Here is a 26,794-nt window from a genome sequence, read left to right as displayed (position 1 = left end):
CTTGGGAGAGATTCACAGAGTTGTTCCTGGAGAAGTATTTCCCGAGGTATATGAAGAATCAAATGGAGATTAAGTTCTTGAATCTGACCCAGGGTGATCTTACTGTGGCTGAGTACGAGGCTTAGTTTACTGAGTTAGCAAGGTTCGTGTCAGACCAGGTTGATACGGATGAAAAGAAAGCCAGAAGGTTTGAGCAGGGATTGAAGTTTTGGATTCAGAACAGAGTGGCCATGTTTGAGTTGACTTCATATGTGGCAGTGGTTCAGAAGGCAATGGTGATTGAGAGTAGGAGTGATATGTTTCAGAAAGGAAGGATGGGAAGAAAAGGAAAATGGAAACCTCAGAGGGAGGTCAGCAGTCAAGTAATTTTCAAGGCCATTTCAACAAAAGGCCAGGATTTCAGGGTAATAGGAATGTGGGATTCAAGAGACCACAATCAGGAAATGGAGGACCAGTCAACCGTTTTCAGAATTCAAATCAGCAGAGGTCCAATCGTCCACCAATGCCAGATTGCAAGTTTTGTGGCAGGAAACATTCTGGGATTTGTAAAGCTAATTTTGTGTGCTACAAGTGCAATATGAAGGGACATCATGCACATGAGTGCCGCAATCAGATGCAAGAACTTACGTGTTTCCGATGTGGGAAGACAGGACATTATGCCAACAACTGCAAAGAGCAAGTACAAAATGTAAATGTTCCAAGGATTGCAGGACCATCATCTCAAGGTGTACCAAGGATTGAAGGACAACCAGCAAAGGACCAGCCAAAGGCTAGGACATTCAATATGACTATGAAGGATGCTGTTCAGAGTTCTGACGTGGTTGCAGGTACGCTTCCAGTCAACTCCGTAGATGCTAAAGTTTTATTTAATTCTGGAGCTACAAGATCATTTATTTCTCAAGATTTTGTCGATAAACTGCATTGTGAAGTTAAGTTGTTAGAACAAGCATTAATTATAGAATTAGCTAATAAGGATCAAGTTTCCGTCAACCGAGTGTGCCCGAAGTGTAATATTGAGGTAGGAGGACATCATTTATATGCCAACTTAATACCTTTTAAGTTGGGAGAATTTGATGTTATTTTAGGAATGGATTGGTTGTCAGCAAATAATGCTCATATTGATTGTAAGAATAGGAAAGTAAGACTTCAAACTTTGGATAGAAAGAAGAAAGTGATATTTCGGGGAAATAAACAAGAGAAGAAGTTCTTAACGATCGCTCAAGTGAAGAAGTTATTGCGTCAGAATTGTGAGGCGTATTTGGCTCATGTGGTAGACACCAGCAAAGCAGTTCCAGCATTAGAAGCAATTCCAGTTGTCAAGAAGTTTTCAGATGTCTTTCCAGACGATCTACCAGGATTACCTCCCGATAGAGAAATTGAGTTTGCAATTGATCTAGCACCCGGAACAGAACCAGTTTCTAAAGCTCCGTACCGGATGGCACCAGTGGAAATGAAAGAATTGGCAACTCAGCTTCAAGATCTTCTAGAGAAAGGAGTTATAAGACCCAGTATATCCCCATGGGGCGCACCAGTACTATTTGTCAAGAAAAAGGACGAAAGTATGCGGTTGTGTATCGACTATCGAGAACTGAATAAGCTAACCATTAAGAACAAGTACCCGTTACCAAGGATCGATGATTTGTTTGACCAATTGCGAGGCGCTGTATGGTTCTCTAAAATTGATTTAAGATCCGGATATCATCAACTGAAGATCAAGCCTGAAGACATTCTGAAGACCGCATTCAGAACCAGATATGGGCATTATGAGTTTTTAGTGATGGCATTTGGATTAACCAACGCACCAGCAGCTTTCATGGATCTAATGAATCGAGTATTCAAGAAGTAATTGGATAAATTCGTGATCGTGTTTAAAGACGACATCTTGATCTATTCCAAAACAGAAGAAGAGCACGCAGAGCATTTGAGGATAGTTCTGGAGATACTACGACAAGAAAAGTTATACGCAAAGTTTTCCAAGTGTGAATTTTGGTTAAAAGAAGTACGATTTCTTGGGCACGTGATTAGCAATAAAGGAGTGGAAGTAGATACAACAAAGATTGAAGCCATAATCAACTGGGAGAGGCCAAAAACACCAACAGAAGTGCGAAGTTTCATGGGACTGGCAGGTTACTATAGGAGATTTGTGCAAGATTTTTCAAAGGTAGCTACGCCATTGACAAAGCTCACCAGGAAGAACCAGAAATTTGAATGCGATAAGAAGTGTGAGGAGAGTTTTCAAGAATTAAAGAATAGATTAGTATCTTCTCCAGTGCTAGTCTTGCCAGATGATCAAGGAAATTTTGTAATTTATAGTGACGCATCGTACAAAGGACTGGGATGTGTTTTGATGCAGCATGACAAGGTGATAGCCTACGCTTCAAGACAGTTGAAACCACATGAAGAAAAGTATCCAACGCATGATCTAGAATTGGCAGCTATAGTATTTGCATTGAAGATTTGGAGGCATTATCTTTATGGGGAAAAGTGCGAGATCTACACGGACCACAAGAGTTTAAAGTATATCTTCACCCAGAAGGAATTGAACATGAGGCAGAGAAGATGGCTAGAATTGATCAAGGACTACGACTGTATTATCAACTATCATCCAGGCAAAGCAAATGTGGTGGCCGACGCTCTGAGCAGAAAAGAAAGGTTAAACATGATAACTTCATCTGAGGAATTAATCAGGGAATTTGAGAAGCTGGAAATAGAGGTTAATATTCCAAGTATATCTACAGAGGTATTGTGTGCAATGTCTTTTCAACCAGAATTATTAGAGAAAATAAGAAGATGTCAGGAAGAAGTAATGAGCCATGAATGAGACAGTTTGACAGGAGAAGAAATAGGGAGTCAAAAGGATGATAAAGGGATATTAAGATTTTCTTCCAGAATATGGATACCCAACATAGCCGAGCTGAAAGATGAAATTCTTCGAGACGCTCACAACTCCAGATACTCAATTCATCCCGGAAGTACGAAGATGTATAGAGATTTAAGAGAAACCTTTTGGTGGCCAAGCATGAAGAAAGAAATTGTAGAATGGGTAAGTAAGTGTTACACTTGCCAACGAGTCAAAGTGGAACATCAAAGGCCCAGTGGACTGATACAACCATTGGACATTCCAGAATGGAAATGGGAGCATATCGCGATGGATTTCGTAGTTGGATTACCGAGGACCAGGGCGAATCATGATGCTATTTGGGTTATTATCGATAGATTGACGAAGTCGGCACATTTTCTTCCTATCAATGAAAGATTCTCAATGGATAAATTGGTTCGGTTATATCTTAAGGAAATTGTGACCCGACACGGAGTTCCAGTATCCATAGTTTCAGACAGAGATCCTCGATTTAACTCAAAATTTTGGAGAAGTTTTCAAGATTGTCTCGGAACGAAGCTGAACATGAGTACCGCGTATCATCCGCAGACGGACGGTCAAAGTGAAAGGACGATTCAGACTATTGAAGATATGCTGAGGGTATGTGCACTAGATTTTGAAGGGAGTTGGGATGAGCATTTGCCATTAGTTGAATTCTCCTACAACAACAGCTATCATGCCAGCATTAGGATGCCGCCTTACGAAGCCTTATACGGGAGAAGATGTAGATCTCCAATATGTTGGGAAGAAGTTGGTGAGAGAAAGATTTTGGGTCCAGAATTGATCCAGCGGACAAAGGAAAAAATAGAACTCATTCGGAAAAGATTAACAGCAGCTCAAGATCGTCAACGTAAATATGCTGATCCTGTCAGAAAGGATATGGAATTTGAAGTTGGTGAAGCAGTGCTATTAAAAGTTTCTCCTTGGAAAGGTCTATCAAGATTTGGGAAGAAAGGAAAGCTGAGTCCGCGTTATGTTGGTCCTTTTGAGATTTTGAAGCGTGTGGGAAAGGTTGCTTATGAATTAGCGTTACTCCCTCACATGCAGCATATTCACAACGTGTTCCACGTGTCAATGTTGAAGCGTTATTTGCCTGATTCGAACCATGTGATAGAATACGAGCCAATCGAGATTCAGCAAGATTTGTCTTTTGTAGAGCAACCAGTGCAGATTTTAGATAAAAAGGAAAGAGTACTTAGGAATAAGTCTGTATCTTTAGTACGAGTCTTGTGGAGGAATCCCAAGGTTGAAGAGTCGACTTGGGAGTTGGAAAGCGAAATGCAATCCGAGTATCCTCATTTGTTTTCCTAGGCTGATTCTGAGGACAGAATCCTGTTAAGGGGGGAAGGATGTAATATCCGGGAAAATTATGTGAATATTATATGTTAAATAAATAAATATTGTGTGTTTTATAAATTTAAAGTAATTGTTGCTATAATATGAGATGTTATAACTGTTATGTGTGTTTTTGTGCGGGCCAGAAATTTTTTTTCGACTGATTAAAAAAAATGTTTAAATTACAATTATAAGAACTTATTTGCAATCGGGACGTGTATTATTAGCATCTTTATTGAGTTACCTGTTTTATTTGATTTTATGTGCGTTTGAATGTATTTTACGTGTTTTCGGGATTTTCTTGTAATTTAGGGATCATTTTTGTTTTTCAAAAATCAACGGACCGGGACCCCACCGGGACGACAAACCCCACAAAATCGATGTTTTTATTTTTATAAAATTATTCGTACTTCAAATACCCTTTATTTTTATATTTTTGAATTATTCACAATTTTTGGGAATTTTGACATTAATTTTGTATTTTATCATTTTTAAAATTATTCCCCGTAATTATTATTTTGGGGCCCTAATTATTGTAATTAGGGGATAAAAACACCCTTACTTTATTTTGGGATATAATTTTTGTATAGATATAAATAGGCCATTATTTCTTTTAGTTTCTTTTAATTTCATTAAAACCAAAAATCAAGAATATAATTTTGGGGGTAAAATCTTGTCAAGAACACAAATTCAGTGATATTGGGAGTTCTAGGAATCCTCTGTTGATGCTCTTGTAACCAAAATAATCCTTATTAAGAGCCCGTTCTATTGATATCAAAATCACGAATTGAGGGTGAGTATTCTGTAAAATCGATTTTTTTAGTTTTGTTCTTGAAATCGTTCTTGAGTTGTGTTGATTTTTGATTGATTCTGATGTTACAGATAGTTTTAGATGATGTTTTCCAGTCGTTTTGATTATAAATATGTGTTGTTTGATCCCCGAAGTGTTGAAGTCGAGTTCTATGTTTTTGTGGATTTTTCAATTTGATTTTATGGATTATAATGATGTTCTTAGTTATACTTGATGATTGGATTAGTTTGTATGTGTTCTGGGCTTCATTTTGATACCGAGAACTCAAGTTTTGGCGTTGATTTGGTTATAATCGGGTTTTCCGATTTGGTTCACCGGGAAATGTTTGAATTTGATCGGAGTTGTTGTTTGGGTTGAAGTTGGAGGTTAATATGGTTGCAGTTGAGTTCCTGGGAAAGATTGGAATCGATTGGTATAAAAACCCATCGAGTTTGGCTATGATTCGAGGTTGTGGTGTGGTTTCTGGGCGGCGCCGGATTCCGGGAGGCTTCGCCGGATTCTGGAATCATTTCCAGTTTCCGTCGGGTGCTCTTGAATTTCCGGCCGTTTCCCCACCGCACAGGCCGCTGTTCGATCCATTGGAAGGGATGACCCAAATGCCAATTAACGTTTCTGATTTTCTTTTTACTTTTTAATAAAAATCATTTTTCCTATTTTCAAAAATCAATTTATTTAATTCTAAAAATCAGTTATTAATTATTTTAAATTCCTAAAATTATTTTCTTTAATTATTTTCAAAAATACAATTTGATTTAATTATTTATAATTTATTTTAGTTAATTATTTATGAATTTAATTAATTGATTAAAAATCAATTAATTTTATTTATTAATAGTTAAATAAATGTAAATTATTTATAATTAATTCAAATAATTTCTAAAAATTATTTTAAGGTTTTAAAAATTATATTTTGGTATTTAAAAATCAATTAATATTATTATTAATTGATTTAAATTTATTTATTCTTATTTTATTCATAATAATTAAACCGTTCGTCCGTTTAATACGAAACGAACGCGTATAGACTCAGAAAAATATTGCGCTTCCAATAAAAATACTTTTAAGTCCTAATCTCTTTTGTATTGCAATGTCATGTGAGATATATATCAGTTTGAGTCGGTATCTGATCGGTAAATATTATTATTGAACTAATTTTCATTCTGAACGCACTGAGACGTACCTTTTTAATGATCTGACTTATGTGTTACATGAAATATATGAGTATGTGTTATACGAATACCATGATTACGTGTTACATGATATACATGCTATCTGTTACAGTTTTAAAATGCCATGCTAGTTATAAACGATCGGGTAGATGTTAAGACGTATAGTTACGTCGATTGAGTTTGGTCTATCAATTAAGATAGTTCTTTTGTTTATAGAATCGAGTAGCAAGGAGTGCAGTCAAGTGTTAGACGGAGATAGTAGCCAGCAGTTATAAGCAGAGTTATAGTAAGAAGTTGTCGAGCATACCAGGCAAGTACCCTAACTTCACTTATCGTTCAAGTGATGTTCATTTCGAACTATATTATGCAAGTATTCTCCCCTATTCTAAATTCAGAATAGCTTATTGTTTTACATATTCAAATATAAGAACTGGTTATAAATACTTTGATAGCATATTGAATATCAATATTCCTATATTTATTGACATTCTCGTATTCTAGCAATCATTCTGCTAGAACCAACCTTTTGATTCGATAGATAGTGAATAACTATACTATCCAGATATACTCTATACAGTGAGACTTTGAATTGAGATTAGCGAATAACTAATTGTTCTAGTTATTTCGCCATCAGTTGTTGAGATAACTCCGGACCATGTGACATGGGGAGTTGAATAGATAAGGATGTCATTGATCCGACTCCTTTAATCAAAATTGTTTTGTGAATTGATTCTTGGTTAGCACAAGAGACCGAGGCACCGGTCCAGCATGAGTTATTATACGAAAGTGTAATATCTTGCTAGGCGAATATATGCCTTCTTCATGGATATCCAATAGGTACGGTATGGCTGCGGGATATCGATACCTATATTTACGGTATGGCTATGGGATACCGGTGTTGTTTCATGACTGATCATCAGGAACAACATAGTGCATAATTGTGTTTTATTAAACTGTCGCTTAAACTTTAAAGTTTATATCAGCTTCTGATTTTACTCAGATATTGTTATTGTTGTTCATTTATAAACTTTATACTGCTTGCTGAGCATTTCTTTCGCTCATACTTGTTTATTATTCTAATATTTCAGCTAAGCCAGAGCAGGCTTGAGTCCCAAGTTTGACCAGAAGTCGAGTGCTTGTAAATAGTTTGGTGTGTTTTCCAGGTAGACAGTTTGGGACGCTTGAATAGTATAAAGGTTTATAATAAAATTTGAATAAGTTGTAAAACTAATTAGACTCATGGTTTGTAATAACAGTTGGTTTGTATTAGTGCCTGTTCCATACTATAACCTGTGATCGATCCAGTTGCATGCAAGGGGTCATATTTATTATATTATTCCGCTGTGATTATTTTATTATAGTTTATTGGCTAGTGACCCCCAAATCTAGACCCCGGGTTTGGAGGGCGTCACATGCATCCTCCCAAAAGGATGTAACTATTGAACAAAGCTCTCAACCAAGAGCACAGGCCAAGAGGGTAAGGGACACAAGCTCACCCCAAACTTATGCCAGAAAGAAGAAATCCAAAACCCTTGGCGATGCACAGGGTACACACAATATGCAAACTGGTGCTAAAGACACAGTCACTGCACCTTCTCAAATTCAGCTTGATGTGGCTCCAATAAATGTGGAGTCACAGCCAAAATCTCTAGTAATAGAAGCACCTCACACACCAAATTCTCCCACAAACTCTCTGGATGTAGATATGATCAACACATCAATTCCTGATTCCCCTCCTTTAACTTTGTTGGGGAAGCCAAAATCTAATGCAAGTGAGCATCATCTTTTAGATGATTTGTTGGCTCACTTGCCAATTCTTTCAAGAACTGTTGAATCATCTGTGCCCAAAATATCATCAATCAACACAGAGTCCATAACAGTTTCTATTCCAAGTTCATTCATTTCTACTCTCTCGATGGATATTGCTCATCTGTCGAGTAGTGATTGTATCCTGACGGATAAGCTTAACAGCAGTTATCCGTCGGATAGCAAAACCACTAACCCGATGGATATTACTCATCCGTCGAGTGTCTCTGCACAGCTTCAAACTTCATTTATTTCTAATGCAGAAGAATTAGTGGTTGTACAGTCACTCTTAGGATTGAGGGCAGAGAGTGCTATGAGTGAGAGTCTGGGTTGCTCCCAGGAAAAAGGAGAGCAAAAAGGTGAAAATATGCAATTCATTTCTTCAGGATTGGTAAAAAAAAGTGAGAGGAGTCCCACCTTAGATGGTGAAGGTGAGGGTGTGAGGGTGGGGAGCCAGGGTGAGACCCTGATGCAATAAAAGAGAGAACACGAGAGAAATGCAGGTACAGGAGTTATAAGGATGGAAGTCATTGCTAGTGAGTTAATGAATGTCCAGGATGCAGACAGGGAGGGACTATCTCAGCAACCTCAAGCTGTTATAGATTCCACCTCCCTTGATGCTGAGGCATTTACTCACCCTGTTCCAGCTTATCAACTTCTAGCTGAACAGGGCAATGACAATGCAGAAAGGATGCTCAATCTAGTGCATACCACGCAGTCAATGCTAAGAGCTAAGGATGCCATCACAGCTTTGACTTCTACAGCTGGTGATGTGGATTATGAGACTGGTGGTTCAGCAAATTTCTTTGGTGATGAAGGTGGAGATAGTGAAGAAGAGGCATTGGATATAGGGGGAGAAGTAGGTTCAAGTTCAAGATGAGGAATGCCATCAAGGGCTTTTTCAAAGCACTGTGATGAGCACTACTTCAAGACAACCCTGATTCAACTAATCAATCAGAAAAATAATGCTCTTCAAACCACTACAAATGCCAACACCAAGAAGCTCTTTCAAGCACATCTTGCTTCTCTGCAACTACAACAGATTCAAGGCTTCCAACATGCTAGAGATGTTAACACCATCAAGGGTGATATTGATGAGATGAAGAAGGCCATTTCAGAAAAAATAGATTTTAAGCTTCCAGAAGCTACAATGCTTGACATCAAGAGGCAACTAAGGAAAATTCTAATCTTGCAACAAAGATAGATGCTTTGGATACAAGAATATCAGCTATGGAAGCATCTCTAACAGCCATTCATCTTCATCAAGCCCAATAGACAGATTTACTTCAGAAACTGGTGGCTGCTCAAACCTCCTCCTCTACTCAACTTGATAATAATAAAAAGGGGGAGAAAGGACCAAGTGAGGGGGAGAAGCTTCAAATTCAAATCAGTAAAGTAATTATGTCCACAATTACTTTCCCCAAGCCACCCGTAACAAATAGTATAGATCTGATCAATGCATCAGCAGCCAATATAAGAGCAGCTGAAAAGGAGCAGTTGAAGCCAATCAACTGGGAGAAAATTGATGAGGACATACAAAGGAAGTTTGGGCTAGTAAAGGAGCCAGTAAAGTCAGCCATTCATCACTCTGAAGTCAAACAGATCTCTGTGAATGAAATGAGCATGAACTATATCTGGAAAGAGGACAACCATCCTGCATCAAATCTCCAAAGGCTGAAATTATTCTGAAGCCAAGGGTGAACTATCCAAAATCATCATTAAAGAACCCTTTGGATACAGTGTATGAGACACATAAGCCTGATGAGAAGAAGCTTCTGTCAAGGTCAATTGCCTTCTACAAGGATCCAGCTGATTCAGCTTTAGAAAGAAGAATTGCTAAAGTTTTCAGGAATGGGAAAGAAATTTGTGTGGTGGCTAGACATCCTCAATTTGCTCAAGCAAAGAGAGAAGAAAAAGCAAGATTGAATCAGGAAAAGAAGCAAGTTATTCTAGATTCCAAAAAGGCTAAGTAAAAGAAAGAGCAAGCTGCTATCTTGGCCAAGCTACAAGCTGTGAAACCAACACAACAGATTCCTTCTCAGCCATCTGGAATCACTGAATCTCAAGATCCACAGAATCAAGTTCAATCAGAACAGAAGAAATCTCCAAGATACAAGGAATTGGCCAAAAGAACCAAAAGGAAACTGGATTTTGTTGATAAGGAATTGAAGGATCGGTTTTCTAAGGAATCCACTTCAATTACAACTCAAGCATTAAAACCCACTGTGGTATTTGAAGACATCAAGGTGGTGGATCCTTACAGGAACATTCATGATGAACCTATTGTGCCTAAGGATGAACCAATAGACTGGGAGAGTCTACCAATTCCTGACTTCAATTTGCCAATCCTTAGCAAGCCAAAGCGAACAAAGTCAAGAGCAGTCAAGAAAGTGAAGCTGTCACCTGTCAAATCCAAATCTCTAGTCAAAGCTCAATCTAAAGTCAATAAGGGAGATTACATGTACTTGTGTGATATCAAGGAATTCTCTGATCTAAATCTCTATCTAAATGAACTAGAAGAAGTGAAAGGGATTGATGCATACAGAAACCTACCTAAAAGGCTAGTTTTCAAGTACAATGGAGGAAAGGAGATTTAATGGCCACTTCACAGGATCCTTCAAGAAAGCCAAGCTGTACTGATCAAGGTTTATTCATCTTTCAAGAAGAACTTTGGGTTCAATGTAACTGAAAGAAGATTGGTTCTAAAGAAGATTGAAGAACTGAGGAGTTTTAGAGCTAAATATGCACTCTCAAAGACTCTAATTATCCCTTACACAGGGAGAAGAGTGCATCTAAGGCCCTATTGGCTGATGGAGTTCATGGATGACAAAGGAGTGAGAAGATTTTCCAGATTAGAAGACCAATTGAGCATCTCTAGCAATGAGACTCTCTTGGAGATGCAAGAAAAGCTAAATCTCTCAGAATCTGATGAACTGGAATTCCACAGACAACTCCAAAATCAGATAGAAGAAAACAACATAAAGCTTGGAAAGAGATCCAGACCTTCAAGGAACTAGATAAATCTGCTCAGGCTAGAGGAGCACCTTGAAAATGACTGTGAGCTAAACTTTGTACATTTTGTTAATTGAAGCACTTTACAGTTTTATCAATCTACTTTCAAAGTTGTATTTTTAGGGTGTTTTGTTATCATCAAGTTTCTCTTAATTTATGGCTACAATTCCAGTAGACATAAATTGGGGGAGATTGTTGTGTATATGTTGTGAACTTGATGATTTCTTTAGCAAAACACCTTGGTAGATTTTATTTATTGAAAAATGTAGCACTCGACGGATAAGGATTATAGTCCCGACGGATGACTCAATATAGTCCCGACGGATGATAATTTATTATCCATTGAGTGAGTAGCTTATGTAACAATAAGTCTATAGCACATTTCTGCATACACCTTTGTATAGATTTTGTAGTAGCATATAAGTCATGATTGACTTTAACTACATATGCAGAATAGGTTTATTAATTATACATAGATGATGTCTTGTAATTCGGCATAATGAAATGAAGTCAAGTGTCAGATAGCTACCAACGGATGATTAACAAAGCTATCGACGGATGATGATCAATATTACTTTCGACGGATGATCAACAAAGCTGTTGACGGATGATCAACAAAGCCATCGACGGATGATCATGTAATCAATGGATAATCAATTCAAACATCCGTTGACAGTGACAACACAGTCACATGCGTCGAGTGTATGCAAATGGAATGTGGTAGCCTATTCAACTGGGTTTTCGAGAACAAAGAAGCATTGCCATTTCCATACTATTATGAAGATATTCAAAGATGCTGGAATAGAGTAATGAAGTAGCATAGTATTAGACTTGATAGTTTTTATTTTATTATCTTGTCTTATTACTTTGTAATCTTGGTGATATATAAACCAAGAAGCAGCAAATAGAATAACTAACTGAGATAAAAAGGAGAGAAATATTTGTAAGCTGTATTCTTAGCATTTCTCTGCATTCTTAGTTGTTCAATATTTGTAAGCAGCTCTGAGCTTTTTGCTACACAGAGTTCTCTCGATATATAGTATATATCTCTGGTAGATACATTCAAATCCACCAGAAAGTTTTTAAAGACTCGTGTTTTTAATTAATTGTGTTTTGATTCATTTGAAGTTATTATTCCGTACTCTGCAAATCAATTCACACTGATATATATATTTAAGTTAGAACGGTTTTATTTAAGAAAAAGTTTCAAGAATTCCTTTCAACCCCCCTTCTGTAATTCTTGTTGAATTGTTAAGGGACTAACATGTTTTGAAGTTCTTTCTCTTTAGATCGGTCTCCTATGTTATTATTAATCTTATATTTCCCCTTACATAGTTTTTGGGTACTGTGAAGTATCTGCAATGTTTAGTTTGTGGAAAGATGTAGGCCACTCCTTGCTTCGATGTAGATAGGCTTCAGGAAAAGCAGCTATCTGAGCTTTCTTGAGTTCTTTGAGCAATTAGGTGTCCTCTGGAATTACTGGATTAACTCTATCTATCATAACATCCAGCTCAGATGCTCTCATACCTTGAAGATTTGAGAGAGAGACCTGCAGACATATGTCCAAGCCACAGTCATTGACATTGGCTACTATCCTCTTCTCCAAAAAGTTGTCAACCTTTACTATTACCACTCTTAAGAAATTGATGTTGTGGGTCAAAGCTCTCTTGTATATGATGTAGTTGTTGGCTAGAGAGACTCTTATAACTTCCAGTAGCTCATTGAACTCCTTATCTTGACAGGGTCCTACTGTAGCTTTCTGGAGTCTGTCTTTACTAACATCTTGAGATAGCTTTAATTGCATAGAACTTTGACCAAAGTGAGTAGTAGATTTTCTAGCCTCTTTAGATTGAGTAGATGTACCAGCTTCCTTATACTGTTGAATCCTAGCTTCTATCTTCCCCTTAGTCTTGTTGGCAGGCAGGAGTAGTGGATTTGGAATTTCTGGCCTCACAGCTTCAGGAAGAGCAGGTAAAGGAACATTCAAGTCACCCATGATAGCTCCCAAATAAATTGAATTCTACATTTGAAGATGTTTATGGGAGTCTATTAGGGTCCTGATGTCAGCCTGTTGACTTTGTACCAGAGCTGTGAGTTTAGAGACTTGAGCTGTTAAGGAATCATTTGATGACTGTAGAGTGGAGTTGAGTTTGAAGAGCTTGGATCTGCAAGTTTTTTGATGTTGACATTTGTTTTTGAGATCCTGAAGGGACAGAAGTACTAATTATAGCTTGAACTGATTCCTTGATGTCTTCCATCAAAAGAGCAGATGGTTCATATCTAGCTTGATGGAGTTGATCCAGTTTGACCCTTGTGTCATTGTTACTGGTGATATGATTCTGGACAACTTTATGTAGAGCCTTAAAGTACTATTTGAGATTCTTGATGCTTTGCTCCATGCTAGTCATGTCAAACCTTTCCATTTGATCAGTAAATCTTTGGAATTTATTTTTGATCTCTACTTGTGTTGGCACAAGGTCATCAAGCTTGTCTTTCACCAACCTTCTTATCTTGTCTTGATGGTTGTCCAGAGTCTGTTGGAGTGCTTTACTCATGAGATGAAAAGCTTTTAGTTGAGCTTTGTAGACTTCTGTCACAATATCATAGACTTCATGTGGACTGGGTGCTTTGGCATTGCTTCCCAATATTGTGATATATTCTTCTCTAAATCTTGCAAAGACCTCATCCATGCTCAAGCTAAATTCCGTGTCTAACCAAGCATCCACATTGCAATCCTGCTCAACTTCATTCACAATCTTTTGTTGCTGCTCTTCAACATCTATTTTATAAGACAACAAAATTGCTTGATAGTCCTGATTGAACATGTCTGTTGTAAGAAGCTGTTGTGTGATGTTGGCAAGTCCAGACAGTTGATCTACTAGAAGATCATTCATGGTGATTGGTTGAGCCTGAGCATCATGTAGCCACTGGGAGATTAAGTGTGAGGGTTATTGAGAAAGTTTTGATGTAGAAGGTATGTCTATTTGAGTTGAGGTAGATGGTTGAGGTTGAGTAACATTACCTGTGACATATGCCAAAGTTTGACTCATAGTTGGAATTGTGGTTATGAAAGTATATTTTTCACCAACAATGGGAACCTCCAATTGAATTGGAGGGGATTTGACAAGTTTAATGTCATGTACCATGGCCTCAAACCCTTTCTCTTCTTGCAAAGAGCTGTCACTTGAATGTGCTTGACTTGCCTCCCCTATAACAGGCTCATTGGCAATTGGACTCCTAGCTTAAATTATTAAGGCAATTTTAGTTAGGGTTTTTAGGGGAGTTGTCCCTACATGAGGAACCTCCAATTGAATTGGAGAGGGTTTAGATAGCCCCCCCACGAGTACTACCCTCTGTAATACCCCCAAATCCGGGGTCGGGGATCCGGGTTGTCACGAGTTTCATTTCCCTTAATAACACCCAATCTTAATAATTACTCAACTACTCTGTACTGTGACCCCACAATAAACACACACACCATACATTATAGTCTCAGAGATGAACATCCAAAAATAACCACAAGTCATTTTATTCCACAATTATCTGCCAATACACCTTAAAAGGTTTTCTGAATAAATTTACATTTCTTTGCCATTATTACAATTCATAATTATACATAAATCTGGTACATTAGAAGTTGAAAGCCTAGCCTATTGGTAGTTCCTACCTCAGCTACGGCGGCATCAATGTTTCTAGAAAACTGCGGAACGTCTCCTAATCGCTTGCGAATCGGGAGCTTGGTCCTGTTCATCCTTTCTATCTGTTGTTGTGTGATGAAAGAAGAAAGCAAGGGTGAGCAGCAAGCCCACCAAAATAATATGTATAATGATTAATAGTATATGAGCCTTCTTTTAGTACTCATGAAAGTCTTGGTCAAAAGAAATGAACCAAGTTGATATCTTAATGCGATGAAGTCGCAAAATATTCAGTATATATATATACATATATACTTTTCAAAATCTTGGAAGTCCTCTTCCATGCATAATATACACAAAGTCCCAGTGTATAACTGTATAAAAAAAATATTGTTGCAAGGTGATCTCATATATCTAACCTTGTCTCAACGTTTTTCTGAAAATCTTTGTCATACATAAGACAATTATTAATTAGATATAAGTTTAAAAGATGAAGTTACCAAATACTCCAATATACTTATATCTTTTCCAAATACTACTTGAACTACCACCGTTCAAGTTATAATTAATTTCAAAAGTTCATCACATAGATGAGACTATAAGACAAGATTTGAATAGATTAAATCTTTAAAATATCATCAAAATAAAATGAAGTTACGAGATACTTCATTTGATGTAAACATCATTTTGAAAACTTGACCCTGCCAACACCTAACAATCGCTCAACCGTAGCCTTTCTATCGAAGTGCTCTGGGTAGTGTTGCAGAAATTATCCAATTGGATGATGAACTCATTACGGGAGTTTGCTGCGCCAGGAAGACCACTTACGATGATCAGTCGTAGTAGTACAACCCCACCATTTTCTACATGTAGAGGAGAACCTGTCGGATTTACTTGTCAACCGAACACTGAACTCCTAAGGAATGGACCGCCTTAGCGGAACTTCCAGGCCATTTGGGCCAATATAATAAGGCTGGGCCGGCGCCACTCGACCACTTACGCCACTCCTAGTTCAGATGAAATCCATGACTCTGAAACGTAAAGCTCGTTCCCCCTTTCCCCAAGTAGAAACTTGTTGATACGGCTCCACCAAGAAGTCGTATCTAGTTGGAAAGGAAAACTCACCGATATTTCCCAGGCGATGCCTGTTAATGGATTAACTTGTTCCAAGAATTTTACTTCCCGAGTGTTGGGTAAGTAATCAATTCATTTATCAAAACAGCAACCTTGTTGCGAATATAAAACACACCACAGAGCCGGATCCCTCAGGTTTTGAGCGAGTATTTAAATCCCCTTCGAAAGGAGGATCTTAAATATAAAAATGAGTTTTGGGATCCGCTCTAACTTTTAAAAATCATTTTGAAGACTCGCAAAACATTTTTAAGAATGTTTGGAGTGATGCTGATTTAACAAGGTAAATCAGTCCCAATATATTAGAAAATATCTGAATATTATTATTTAAATAATATTCCCATAAAGAATAATCTTTATAAAAATAATTGAAGTAGAAGTTTTAAAACTTATACTTGAAATGAATAGCAAATAATCAAAGATATACTTATACGAAAGTAATATCTTTATTTGAATAATCAAAAGTAAGTTTGATTATCGACACCTTATTCTTTAATACAATAAAAAATATTATTAAGTAATAAGCGGAGTCATAATACCTCGAATGAATACTATAAATAATATTCATAAAATAAAAGAGTCATACATCCTCAAATGAATACTCAAATTAATATTCAATTAAGTAAAATAAAGGTATCGAATAAACCTTATTCGATCCATAGTTTTAAAAACTATATCCATATATATATAAATATATATATATATAATATATACTCGGGAACATCGACTCCCGGTTTAGAAATATGTTTTCACCTTTGGGTCCCTATACTAAGGGTATATGCAAATTACTGCTATTCTCTAGCATAGGTATTATCAACTGAACCAACAGATATATTTGGAAAGAATACAAAACAGGCATGCATATATATACCATATCAGCATGCTTCAATATATCGCAACATTTGCTAATTAACCAACATGCATCTATCGCAAGATAATGCATATACATATATACATCACAACAACAGTATAACGGATAGAAAACTTGCCTGAGCGACTTGGGGTGAAAAAAAAAGCTCGGAACGAGTCTGGTAACCTATAAACAACAAGTAAGTTGGAATTAAACCAAAGTCACTTGTAAATCTATACTTTAACTAACTTAGACTCTAACGCTTGTTTTGCGCTTACTGATTTGCTTAAGTCACTCGGGTACCCTCGGCTCCACCATTTTTAATAATTTAACCTTTACGAGTTTTAAGGCGATTCCTTCACGAGTGTCTTACCAACTGCCTAACACACTTACCATAAATGTTTCATACATTAATTAACCCTTTTTGGTCTTTAACATATGTTTCAAAGTAAAGCGAGGGGAAAAGTTTCGTTCGCGAAACGCCGTTACTTGAAACGGTCGTTTCTCCTAAACCGTACATCGGAATCAAACGAACTACATATCAAAACGAAGCTCGTAACATGAGCTATCTAAACATGGCAGTGGTCATAATCTAGCAGGGGGTTCTCGGGTCCTAATGCTATGCACAAAAACAGTCCAAAGAAAATCGGACGTTACGACGGCTATGTTTACGCGATTTCCAATATTTAAACTACTCCAATTAACCACCAACCAACTCATAACCATCAATACAACAAAACTTTACCTAAACCATACCACATCAGTCCATAATCTCCAAGGTTTTCAACTCAAACAATCACAATCAAGACCTATGAACTATAATCAAGCTTCAATTACCAAAACACTTCCAAATCAAACCAAACTACTAATAATCACAATCCATGCTTCTCATTTCACAAAACCAACCATTAAGCTTACTAACAAATAAAGTAAAGGCTAGGGTTTGAAGTTTATACCTTCCTTGGTAGGTGTTAAGTTGCTAGGAAGCCTTAGGGAGCCTCCTACAAGCTTGATCTTTCCAAAGAAATCAAGAACACAAAGTTAGGCTTTGAAGTTTCTAAAAGTCCGATTTAAAGAACTGTAAAGATGAGGGTCTTACCATGATTATTTGGACGAGACTTGTGAACAAGAGTTGTAGGCCATCTCAATACCTTTCCAATGAGCTATAGAACACAATATTTGAGTGAGAAATGAAGGAGATACAGCAGTTTTAGTGTGCTGGTTCTGTTTTGGCCGAGAGCATGAAGAACAATGCCTTGGTTTCTTTTTGATTTTGATGAAAAATGATTTGCTTGGCTTGGTTGCTTGGTTTTTGTATTTGCTTTAGTCAATTACCTTCTTGCCCTTGAATTTGTGTGGTTCTCATTCAACCACACCTCCTTCCTTCCCTTGTCATGCTTGTGTCATCCTCATGATGTCATCCTCCCTTCCTTGTCCTCTTTCTATTGGTTGGATGACATCATTCCCACTAATCCCTTTGATTAACTTCCTAATCATCTGCCTAATGACCGCTGATCTGTTATACGGTTCGCTTAACTTTCATTTTCGTTTATCGTTTGAGGGATCATACCCGGGATCTTATTACTTAGGTTCCCTTAACCTTTCTCAATACATTATATTCCTTTAATTTAAATCCTTTTATCCTGTTACCTTATACTCAATTCTTTCCGTATCTATTGGATTTCCGGGAAAAATCAAAGTGTTCGGATTTGGATTCTGACGATCTTTACATACACTTATATCCCATATAAAGTACTAATAAAATCTCAGAATATCCATATCAGAACCCCTATATAGTGTGGCATGAAAAGTTTTCTCATTCAGCAAAAACACTATTCATAAGGGTTTCAAAAATTTCCCAAAAATTGGGGTTATTACACCCTCAAACCTATCAATTGTGAAGATTGTTTAGCACATAAAGGTGCTTGAGTGACTACCACATGGTCTTCAATAAAAACTGATGAAACCCCTGTGTTTGTGTTGGTGTCATCAAGGTCTACCCCAGTGTAGCCTTTCGCCAACTAAATATGGTTCATGGGTGGTGATCATAGTTTCTTGAATCATGTCACTTGATTTTAACAACACTTGAGAGTCAGATTCAAGTGTCTCATCATATGAAGAAGAAATTTTAGAAATGAGATTTGAAATTTCGGAACTGAGTGTTTGTAACTCCCCCTGAATAGATGAGGGAGCTTCAAGAGATGTGCTCTCAGTGTGTGTTTCATCCTTGTTCCTTCTTTCATACACTTGAATATGTTCATTGGTGCAAACTCTTTACAGGGTGCACTAGGGAGAGTGCTCTTTTCAATAGAGACACCCTGTTGAGAGGATACCCCTAGAGTCTGTTTGATTCCCTTTTTTTCAACTACATCCTTTTGAGAGGATGCAGAGGTAACTTGAGAGGTCAACTCAGTTTTCTTTGCCTTCCTTGGTGTCTTGACCAGGGTGGACTCTATTTGTGTTTGATCTTCACCACTCTCGTTAATAATAGTTAGGGTTGTCTCATTTCTCTTCTTTTTACTCACTTCACCCTTTTGATAGGATGAAGTGGTTGGTTTTCTAGATATTAGTGGTAAAGAAAGAAGGGTCTCGGTTTGGGAAGGCCCCTATTGGTGTTTCTGTGTTTGTTCTTCCACAGGCACAGGAGCGAGCCATAACTGTAGTAATTGTTACTGTGACCTCATGTCAGGCATTGGGTAAGGGTAAGTCCTGAATCTCTCCAACATAAATGGAGTGATTCTAAGACTTATAGTTACCTTGTTCTTTGTAGTAAGTGAACCAAATAGAATTTTGGACACCTGTTTCCAATTGCCTATTTGTGTTCTATCTATACCATTAAGTAAATGAATGTCTTGAACTTTATGGTTTAAAGTAGATATTATAAAACTAGGAAAGAAAATTTTCTTACCTCTTGAAGACAAAGGCATAGTTAGCCTTGTGCTAAGTTCCTGCAGAATTAGCATCCCCACGTTGATGTGTCTGTTGTGAGCCATGGAGAATATCAGCTTCCGAACTGCACTTGAAGTATTATCATACTCTGTCTTCCTGCATGTGAAAGCTCTCATAATGGAGTCTAACATGAATGACAATTCATTCCTCAAATTATTCTTGTTCAGACTAGCCAAGTTGATCCTTTTACTGTAATTGATGAAATCCATGAATTCAGCTACCTCATTTTGAGTTGGGACCTCCATCAGTTTGTCAGTAGGGATCCCCAAAGTCACATTTACATCATTTTCAGAAAACTCCACCTGTTGGCCTTGAATGAAGCAGTTAACCACCATAGACATAGCTTGGTACTCATGCATTATTGTTCTCACTAGAGCTATCTTCCAAAAATCTCTGAAAATCACTCCTCCATTCTTAGGGCACAGTATAATTACTCATTATTATTAGTTTATATTATGTTGCATCTTCTTCTTTTTGATTTAGGGATTCTGTCATCTAGTAGATTCTGTATTATTATTAATTTATAATCAATTACCCTTAACACATCATAATAAATTAAATGCCATTATTAACACAATCTTACAACCATTGTGTTCCCCGGTTGCTAGCTCTTTTCGATCGCCCTTTCTGAGTTATGATTTTTAAACAATATATATATATATATATTATAATTTAGGGGTATCAAGTTTCTACATGTAACTTTATTTAATCAACCACTTTCCATCTGTATACATCATAATGGCTACAACCTTGTCGTAAAGATATATCATAATTTTGTATTTCCTGATGCATTTTAGTGAATTATCATTTTATACTACTTAAATCAAGTACCTGTTGTGTGCTTATCAATTTGATCTATAAATTTATTTGGACCCATACCAAAATATAGCTCAAGTAATTTAATGTCACAATATATTTGGAATATATATTTGTAGCTTGTCTCTAGGTATCATTTCAATTATTTTAGAATGTTAGCATAACAAATAGTAGTTGTTTGTTGTTGGGGGTGAACATAACATGGTATCCGATTTAATTTTATTTATGGAACTTAACACCGGTTTTCTTTTCCCCTAGCATGCTCTGCTATTTTGATGCAGGGAAAATATTGGTTTGTTATTGTAAAACAAGGATTGACCTATTTGCGCCTCATATAGTGTTGTATTTATAACTGGATTTTCAATACAGAAGGCTTGCCCATTTTATGTATGAAATTTATAGTATTTACAACATTTAATTTGTTGTTGATTTTCTATGGAATGTAACAAAGAGGAGACCATCAGGGCCAAAGCAATTGCAGAGAAAAGGATGTTTAATGATGATTTTCAAGGGGCTCGAAAGTTATTAATCAAGGCCCAAACTCTCTTTCCTTGTCTCGAGAACATTTACCAGCTCTTAACTGTTTGTGATGTTCACTGCTCTGCGCCAAACAATGTACATGGGTCTGACAAGGACTGGTACAGTGTCCTTCAAACTCAAAAGCTAGCGGATGAAGCTACTATCAAGAAGCAATATCGGAAGCTGGCACTAATACTTCACCCTGATAAGAACAAAAATCCTGGTGCAGAAGCTGCCTTCAAACTGATTGGTGAAGCAAATATGGTACTATCCGACAAAGGAAAAAGGTTTTTATATAATGTGAGATGTAAGGTTTCTGTGAGAACTGTTGTACCAAAGCCACCATCTGATCAATCAAACCTTGGGAATTTACATGTATCTCAACGCAAAACCCAAACCTCAAATGCCTCTTCCAGTCAGTTCACTGACTTTAATCAACACAAGCCATCAGTTTGTGCCAGTAGTGAAACTTTTTGGATATCCTGTCCATTTTGTGATACTAAATTCCAGTATTACAGAACCTGTTTGAGTAGATCATTGCGCTGTCAAAAATGTTCTCAGCCCTTCATTGCATATGAAATAGCTAACCAAGGGCCAACTATTTATAGGGAAACTAATGCTGGTTCTAAAGGTACAAGCTACGTTTCAAATGGAGCTCCTCCTTAGTTCCGAAAAAGATTCCTGAAGAAATTTCTCAAATGGGTGCAAAGATTTCAAGAGAGTTTCCTCCGCAGAAATTTGTTTCCGTGGGAAACTCTTGTGCAAAAAAGTCCCCGGATATAAAGACTGGAACTCAAGCGACTACTAAAGCTGCTCGTGGTTTAACAAACAAAGACAGAAAGGCCCATGTGACTGCAAAAGGTTATAATGTACAGGTTGACTTCACGAAGGCCAAGCAATCAGAAAAGTTGAGAAACAAAAAAATGAATAAACGGAGGATGAATACTGTGAAGTCTGGCGAGAGGTTTGATACAATGAGTATTTCTGATGGTGAAGAGACAGTGTATGCGCCCTCAAAGATATTTGTAGACTTCCGAGGAATGGAAAATGCTAAAAAGCAGGCAGAAAAACCTCACCAGTCTTTGAGGAGATCAAACAGCACAAAGAAGAGAAGTGCTCGTGTGAGTTGTAGTCCAGGTCGAAGTGAGGAGGGAGCTGCTAAACATTTAGGAGATGCTTTAGGTTGCTCCACTCCTTATAAAAGAAAAGCTTTATCTGGTCAAGGCAATGAGGAAATACATCTGGCCACGTGCAAAAGTCCTATTGATTTAACAGAAAGTCCTGATGTTCGTCACTCTTCATCCGGTGCCAAAGTTTCAGAAGAGGTTTTCTATGACTTCAATTTGGACAAGTCTGAGCATAAGTTCTGGCTAGGTCAGATATGGGCTTTGTACAGTGGGATGGATAAATTGCCTAACAGTTATGGTCAAATTAAGAAGATAGAAACTTCACCATTCAAGTTGCATGTTGCGTTTCTTGAGCCATGCAAGTTTAAGCAGCCTGTTTGTTGTGGAATGTTCAAGTTCCAAAACGGAAAGCCTAAAATCTTACTTCCAAGTGCCTTTTCACATCTGATGAATGTTGAAATTAAGTAGAGGCAATTTGATAATTCCACGAGGTGATATATTTAGATTCTCTCATCAGATTCCTGCATGTCAGCTAACTGGGGAAAAAGATGGCTCTCTCAGAGGCTGCTGGGAGCTTGATTCTGCAGCACTTCCAAGTCAATGTTTGAAGAAAGGTAGGACGTGGTAGATAGCTGGACGGAGTTGATGCTTAATATGCAGATATGCCTAGTATTAGGATCAGGTTAGCAATTATCATTTTCTTTTTGGATCATCTATATTTTACAATCACCATCAAATATTGAGGCATAATGATATCAGCTACTTGGAAAAAATGAATTGCACTTTTCGTTGTGCTCTGCCTTCAGCGTGGTTGAAATTTTAGATGACAGAATTGATACCTACAATTTCTAGCGAACTAATTTTTTTTGTCAAATAATCATTAAGCAGGTCGTTGCTCAGTTAAATTGTTATCATTCGTTTAATTTCCTTTGTCTTCTCTAAAATACACCACAACCCAAATATAAACAGTAATATATTAAGAAATTAAATTAACCAATTAAAAAATGAAATTTGATTGAACTTGTTAATTTTTACAAATGTTGAATGGCAAAGTTGCGTATGTACTCCTGTAGACTTCTCAACCAAGTAAAGAGCTTGTAACTTGTGCTCTGCTCAAGTTCCGCCCGGCACAGGGTTGAGGATACTATTTAAAGTTTAAACTGACCGAATATGTTGTTCCAGCTCAATTATAGTATTTGAACTTTGACAAGACAAATCCATCGGGTCTTGGTTAACCGATTAAAATTTTGTCTGTCTGTATAACAGATCAACAACAGCTTGATTCTGGTTTCAACTGAACTAATTCGCTGTAACCCGATTTCTTAACTATTTGAAACTAATCGGGTCTCGGGTCAGATGGTCAAGCCAAGTGAATAGTATCTGAATTGAGTACGATTTATCAAACTACAAGTCCTTTTAGATAAGTTTTTTTTTTTTTTTTGCATTGAGTCATCGACAATTCCGAATTTTCAAGAAACCAAATGGAGTGCATTACACTAATATAGGAATCAGGTAGCCCTTTTGTGTAGCCCTGATTTTGCTCTAGTTCATTCAAGAACAAATACGCAGTTGCTTTCATTTTCTTCATCTACCTGGTTCCAGATACAATACGACGGAGGAACTACTTGAATCATGTAGAAAATGAAGCTGTTTGACTTCTCCATTTGCCACTTGAACTCGGCAGTACATAAACCAATAAGAAAACACAATTTGTTGAACAAATGTGCAATCAAAACCTACAGACGGCACATAAGGAAAAGAAAACACAACTCTGTGAAAAGAACAGCATACAGAAACCCTATCATCGATTCTAGTTACCACTTGTATATCTGATAATTTATGGCGCCATCATGCATTTAGAGCTTGATTTCTTTATCAAAGATCCAGCTGATTCGTGCAGTGCCTGCTTCCTTGGCTCTTGCTTGACCTCGCTCTTGAAGCCTTCTGATTCTCGGAGCCAGCCCACAAACATAGTCTTGAGCTTTCCGGCCTTCTCCAGATAATCCTGTTGTTAAATCTGCCACTTTCCACCTACCAACTAAAAATTCTAATATATCTGCATAGTCCTTAGCTGTGTAAACTTGAAGCCTCTGAGCAACGGCTGAGAAGTGGTCGAAAAGGTTTTTGTTTTTGCCATCATACATTAAATGGGCTGGCATGCTGATTTTTTTCTGCATCATGTCGGCTAAAGCCTGAATGGTTCCATCAGGGTCAACCTCAAATAGCTTCTCAACTATCTTGGTGTAGGCAGTTTCATGGCGTTTTTCATCAGAGGCAATGATGCCACATAGTTGAGCCAACTTTAGATTTCCGTGCTCCTTTGCATGCCTGGCTGTGTTTCCATGCGAAATAAAAGTTGCCCGCTCTTGAAATGATGTAAAGATGAATCCCAGGTAAGGATTATTTTCTGTTTTTGGATTCTGGAAAGACAAAAATCCAAGGTTGTAGACAGTTAGTAGGGGACAGATATAATTTGAGATTAAAGATAAATGTAATAAAAGAGATAGTGAGACTATGAGAGTAGTATAATTTATAACATCCTAGGTTCTACACAGAGACTGCTATTAACAAATTTTCACTAAAAGCTAAATATGTGAAAAGAAGTCTTACCATTCCTGTTCCAATCAGATACTGAATTGTCTTCTCAATTTGCTTCATATCTACCCTTCCTGATAGGTAAAGATACTTATTAAGAAGATCACCATGCCTATTCTCTTCAGCAGTCCAAGCCCTTGTCCAAACTGCCCAAGGTGTAGCGCTTGCCCCTGTTTCATCTCTAACACCATCCAGAGTATTAATCATTGTTTGATATGTTGGAAGAGCTTCTTCTGTTATCATGTCTCCAACCAATACAACAAAGTAGTCGTCTGGAAGCTCCTTTGCCCTCTCCCGAAGTTCCTCGACTTGATCATCAAACCCATCAGATGCTGGATCTGGCAAAAAATCCTGTGGTTGCCAACAGCTCTCCACTGGTTTTAGGTGAATCAGTATGTTCTGCTCAGCCCAAGGCTCCAAAGATTTAAATATTTCAATCTTGTCCTGAGGCATAGAGTGTTTCACCTGGAAAGGTACTTCTCTAGGAGGGCTAAATGGCTTCTTCACAGAAACTCTGTACACGCAAGGAACATGTATCACTTACCACGGAACAGGAGATTACCAGTTCCATGTATAAGCTTAAATATTGATTTTATAATAGATCATAGTAAGATTTAAATATAGAGGCACTTGTCATGTTTTTACCAGTATGTATCATAATAACATCTGATAAGGTATGAACTATGACTCGATTTATGAATTTTTCTAACAGAAACTAGTTAGTCCTTGTGACTCCATATTATATGGCAACAGTGCACTTCTTGGTCAGTAATCCTATTCAAAACTTCTGTTGAACAAAGCAATTCATGATCTTTTCTGTTGTCAAAAGCAATTTAGATGAGAAAGCAGAAGAAGCAAAGTAGCTGGAATGTAGTTACAACCAATATATCTGCTGCGAGTATCATTAGAAGTGAGGAAAAACACAGGGAAACTAGTTGAATATATGTTTATTGGTGTGGTTGATTCTTACAAAGAAACGTGTTATTAATACTAAACTTTCTAATAGTATTTACCAAACTATTGACCACAAAAAAAGTAAAAAAGGAGGGACTTCTGCTACAACCATAAAAGGCCAAAGGGAAATGACCATATGCATCAATGTTTATTTTATTTATTGCCCCTTTATTGCCCCTGTAAGAGCAAGTCCAATGCAATGCTTACATTTCTATAATTTGAAATCAAATGGTAAAAATTTCAACTTCAAATGAGTTCTATACTTAGATGCAAATATGTATATATACATCATTGGTTCTAAATTTGAAACCAAGGATGCATTTATGCATCTAACCACATCATCATACTACTATAAATGAGATGCATGTTGTGGTACTTTAAATGAAACTTTTTAAATGAAACTTAGGGCAAAGTGACAAAATTTAGGTAAGTAAGAAAATATTTGGTTTCAAAATTTATCTAACATTTGGAGTTAGAAGTTTTGTTTTAACACCAAAAGACATTTTTTGATGCTAAATTAGCAATAACTATAGCTATTTTGCATCTTACATTAAACTTACTCTTAAACAATCAATTGAATCAAACATGCATTAACATTTTAGAAACGGATGACTGAAAAAAACCCACAACATATTAGCAGAGAAGTGTAGCATTATAACATACTGACTACTGAGTAAATGTAATGCGAACAATAAATACACAAGAAATATATCCAGAAGGCTAGAGCGTACATTTACAACAGATTTTAACACAAACATACCAATGTGTATATATAATATATATGAGAGGGGGAGGGGGGGAGAGAGAGAGAGAGAGAACCCTATTTTCTTCCAAAAAAAATAGAGAGAGAGAGAGAGGGAGAGATGGAGGGGGAGAGAGAGAGAGAGATTACTTGGATTGGGAGTGCAGAGAGGAAGCCATGGAAACCTTAAAACTTCTGGAACAGGGCATTTGAGGCAGAACAAAAGCAGGGTATTTCTGACATGTGATAACATGATTAAACACGAGACCCATTTTTCAGTTCAGTTATAATTCTTTTTGTGTCACCTTCAACTAGCTTTAAAGCCTGTTGTGAGCAAGAGAGGAAGTATTACAAAAGGTGTTGCTACCTTCACATATACTACACACACGCACATCGAAATAAAATGTCATACCACCAAACTGCCCACTGTTTGGGTAAAAACACAAAAATATACTAACATTCTAC

The 26,794-nt window shown here is 37.1% G+C and overlaps 2 protein-coding genes across 2 annotated transcripts; one reads left to right on the top strand and one right to left on the bottom strand.

Annotated features, from left to right (window-relative positions):
* Positions 1 to 20,827: 20,827 nt before the first annotated feature.
* On the top strand, positions 20,828 to 21,577 carry LOC141680094 (uncharacterized). Its single transcript, XM_074486411.1, has one exon. The coding sequence runs from the start codon at positions 20,828 to 20,830 to the stop codon at positions 21,575 to 21,577; it is 750 nt and encodes a 249-aa protein (XP_074342512.1).
* Positions 21,578 to 23,673: 2,096 nt separating this feature from the next.
* Positions 23,674 to 26,730, bottom strand: LOC141678843 (stearoyl-[acyl-carrier-protein] 9-desaturase, chloroplastic-like). Its single transcript, XM_074485248.1, has 3 exons — positions 26,480 to 26,730; positions 24,649 to 25,147; positions 23,674 to 24,458 (listed from the first exon to the last, which is right to left on the bottom strand). Exons 1-3 carry the CDS (start codon positions 26,599 to 26,601, stop codon positions 23,895 to 23,897), a joined length of 1,185 nt encoding a protein of 394 aa, XP_074341349.1. The 5' UTR covers positions 26,602 to 26,730; the 3' UTR covers positions 23,674 to 23,894.
* Positions 26,731 to 26,794: the final 64 nt, after the last annotated feature.

The sequence above is a fragment of the Apium graveolens genome, chromosome 8 (assembly GCF_009905375.1).
Source record: "Apium graveolens cultivar Ventura chromosome 8, ASM990537v1, whole genome shotgun sequence".
Classification (NCBI taxonomy): domain Eukaryota; kingdom Viridiplantae; phylum Streptophyta; class Magnoliopsida; order Apiales; family Apiaceae; genus Apium; species Apium graveolens.
The sequence above is the reverse complement of the archived record's forward strand: the minus strand, read 5'-3'. Positions and strand labels throughout refer to the sequence as shown.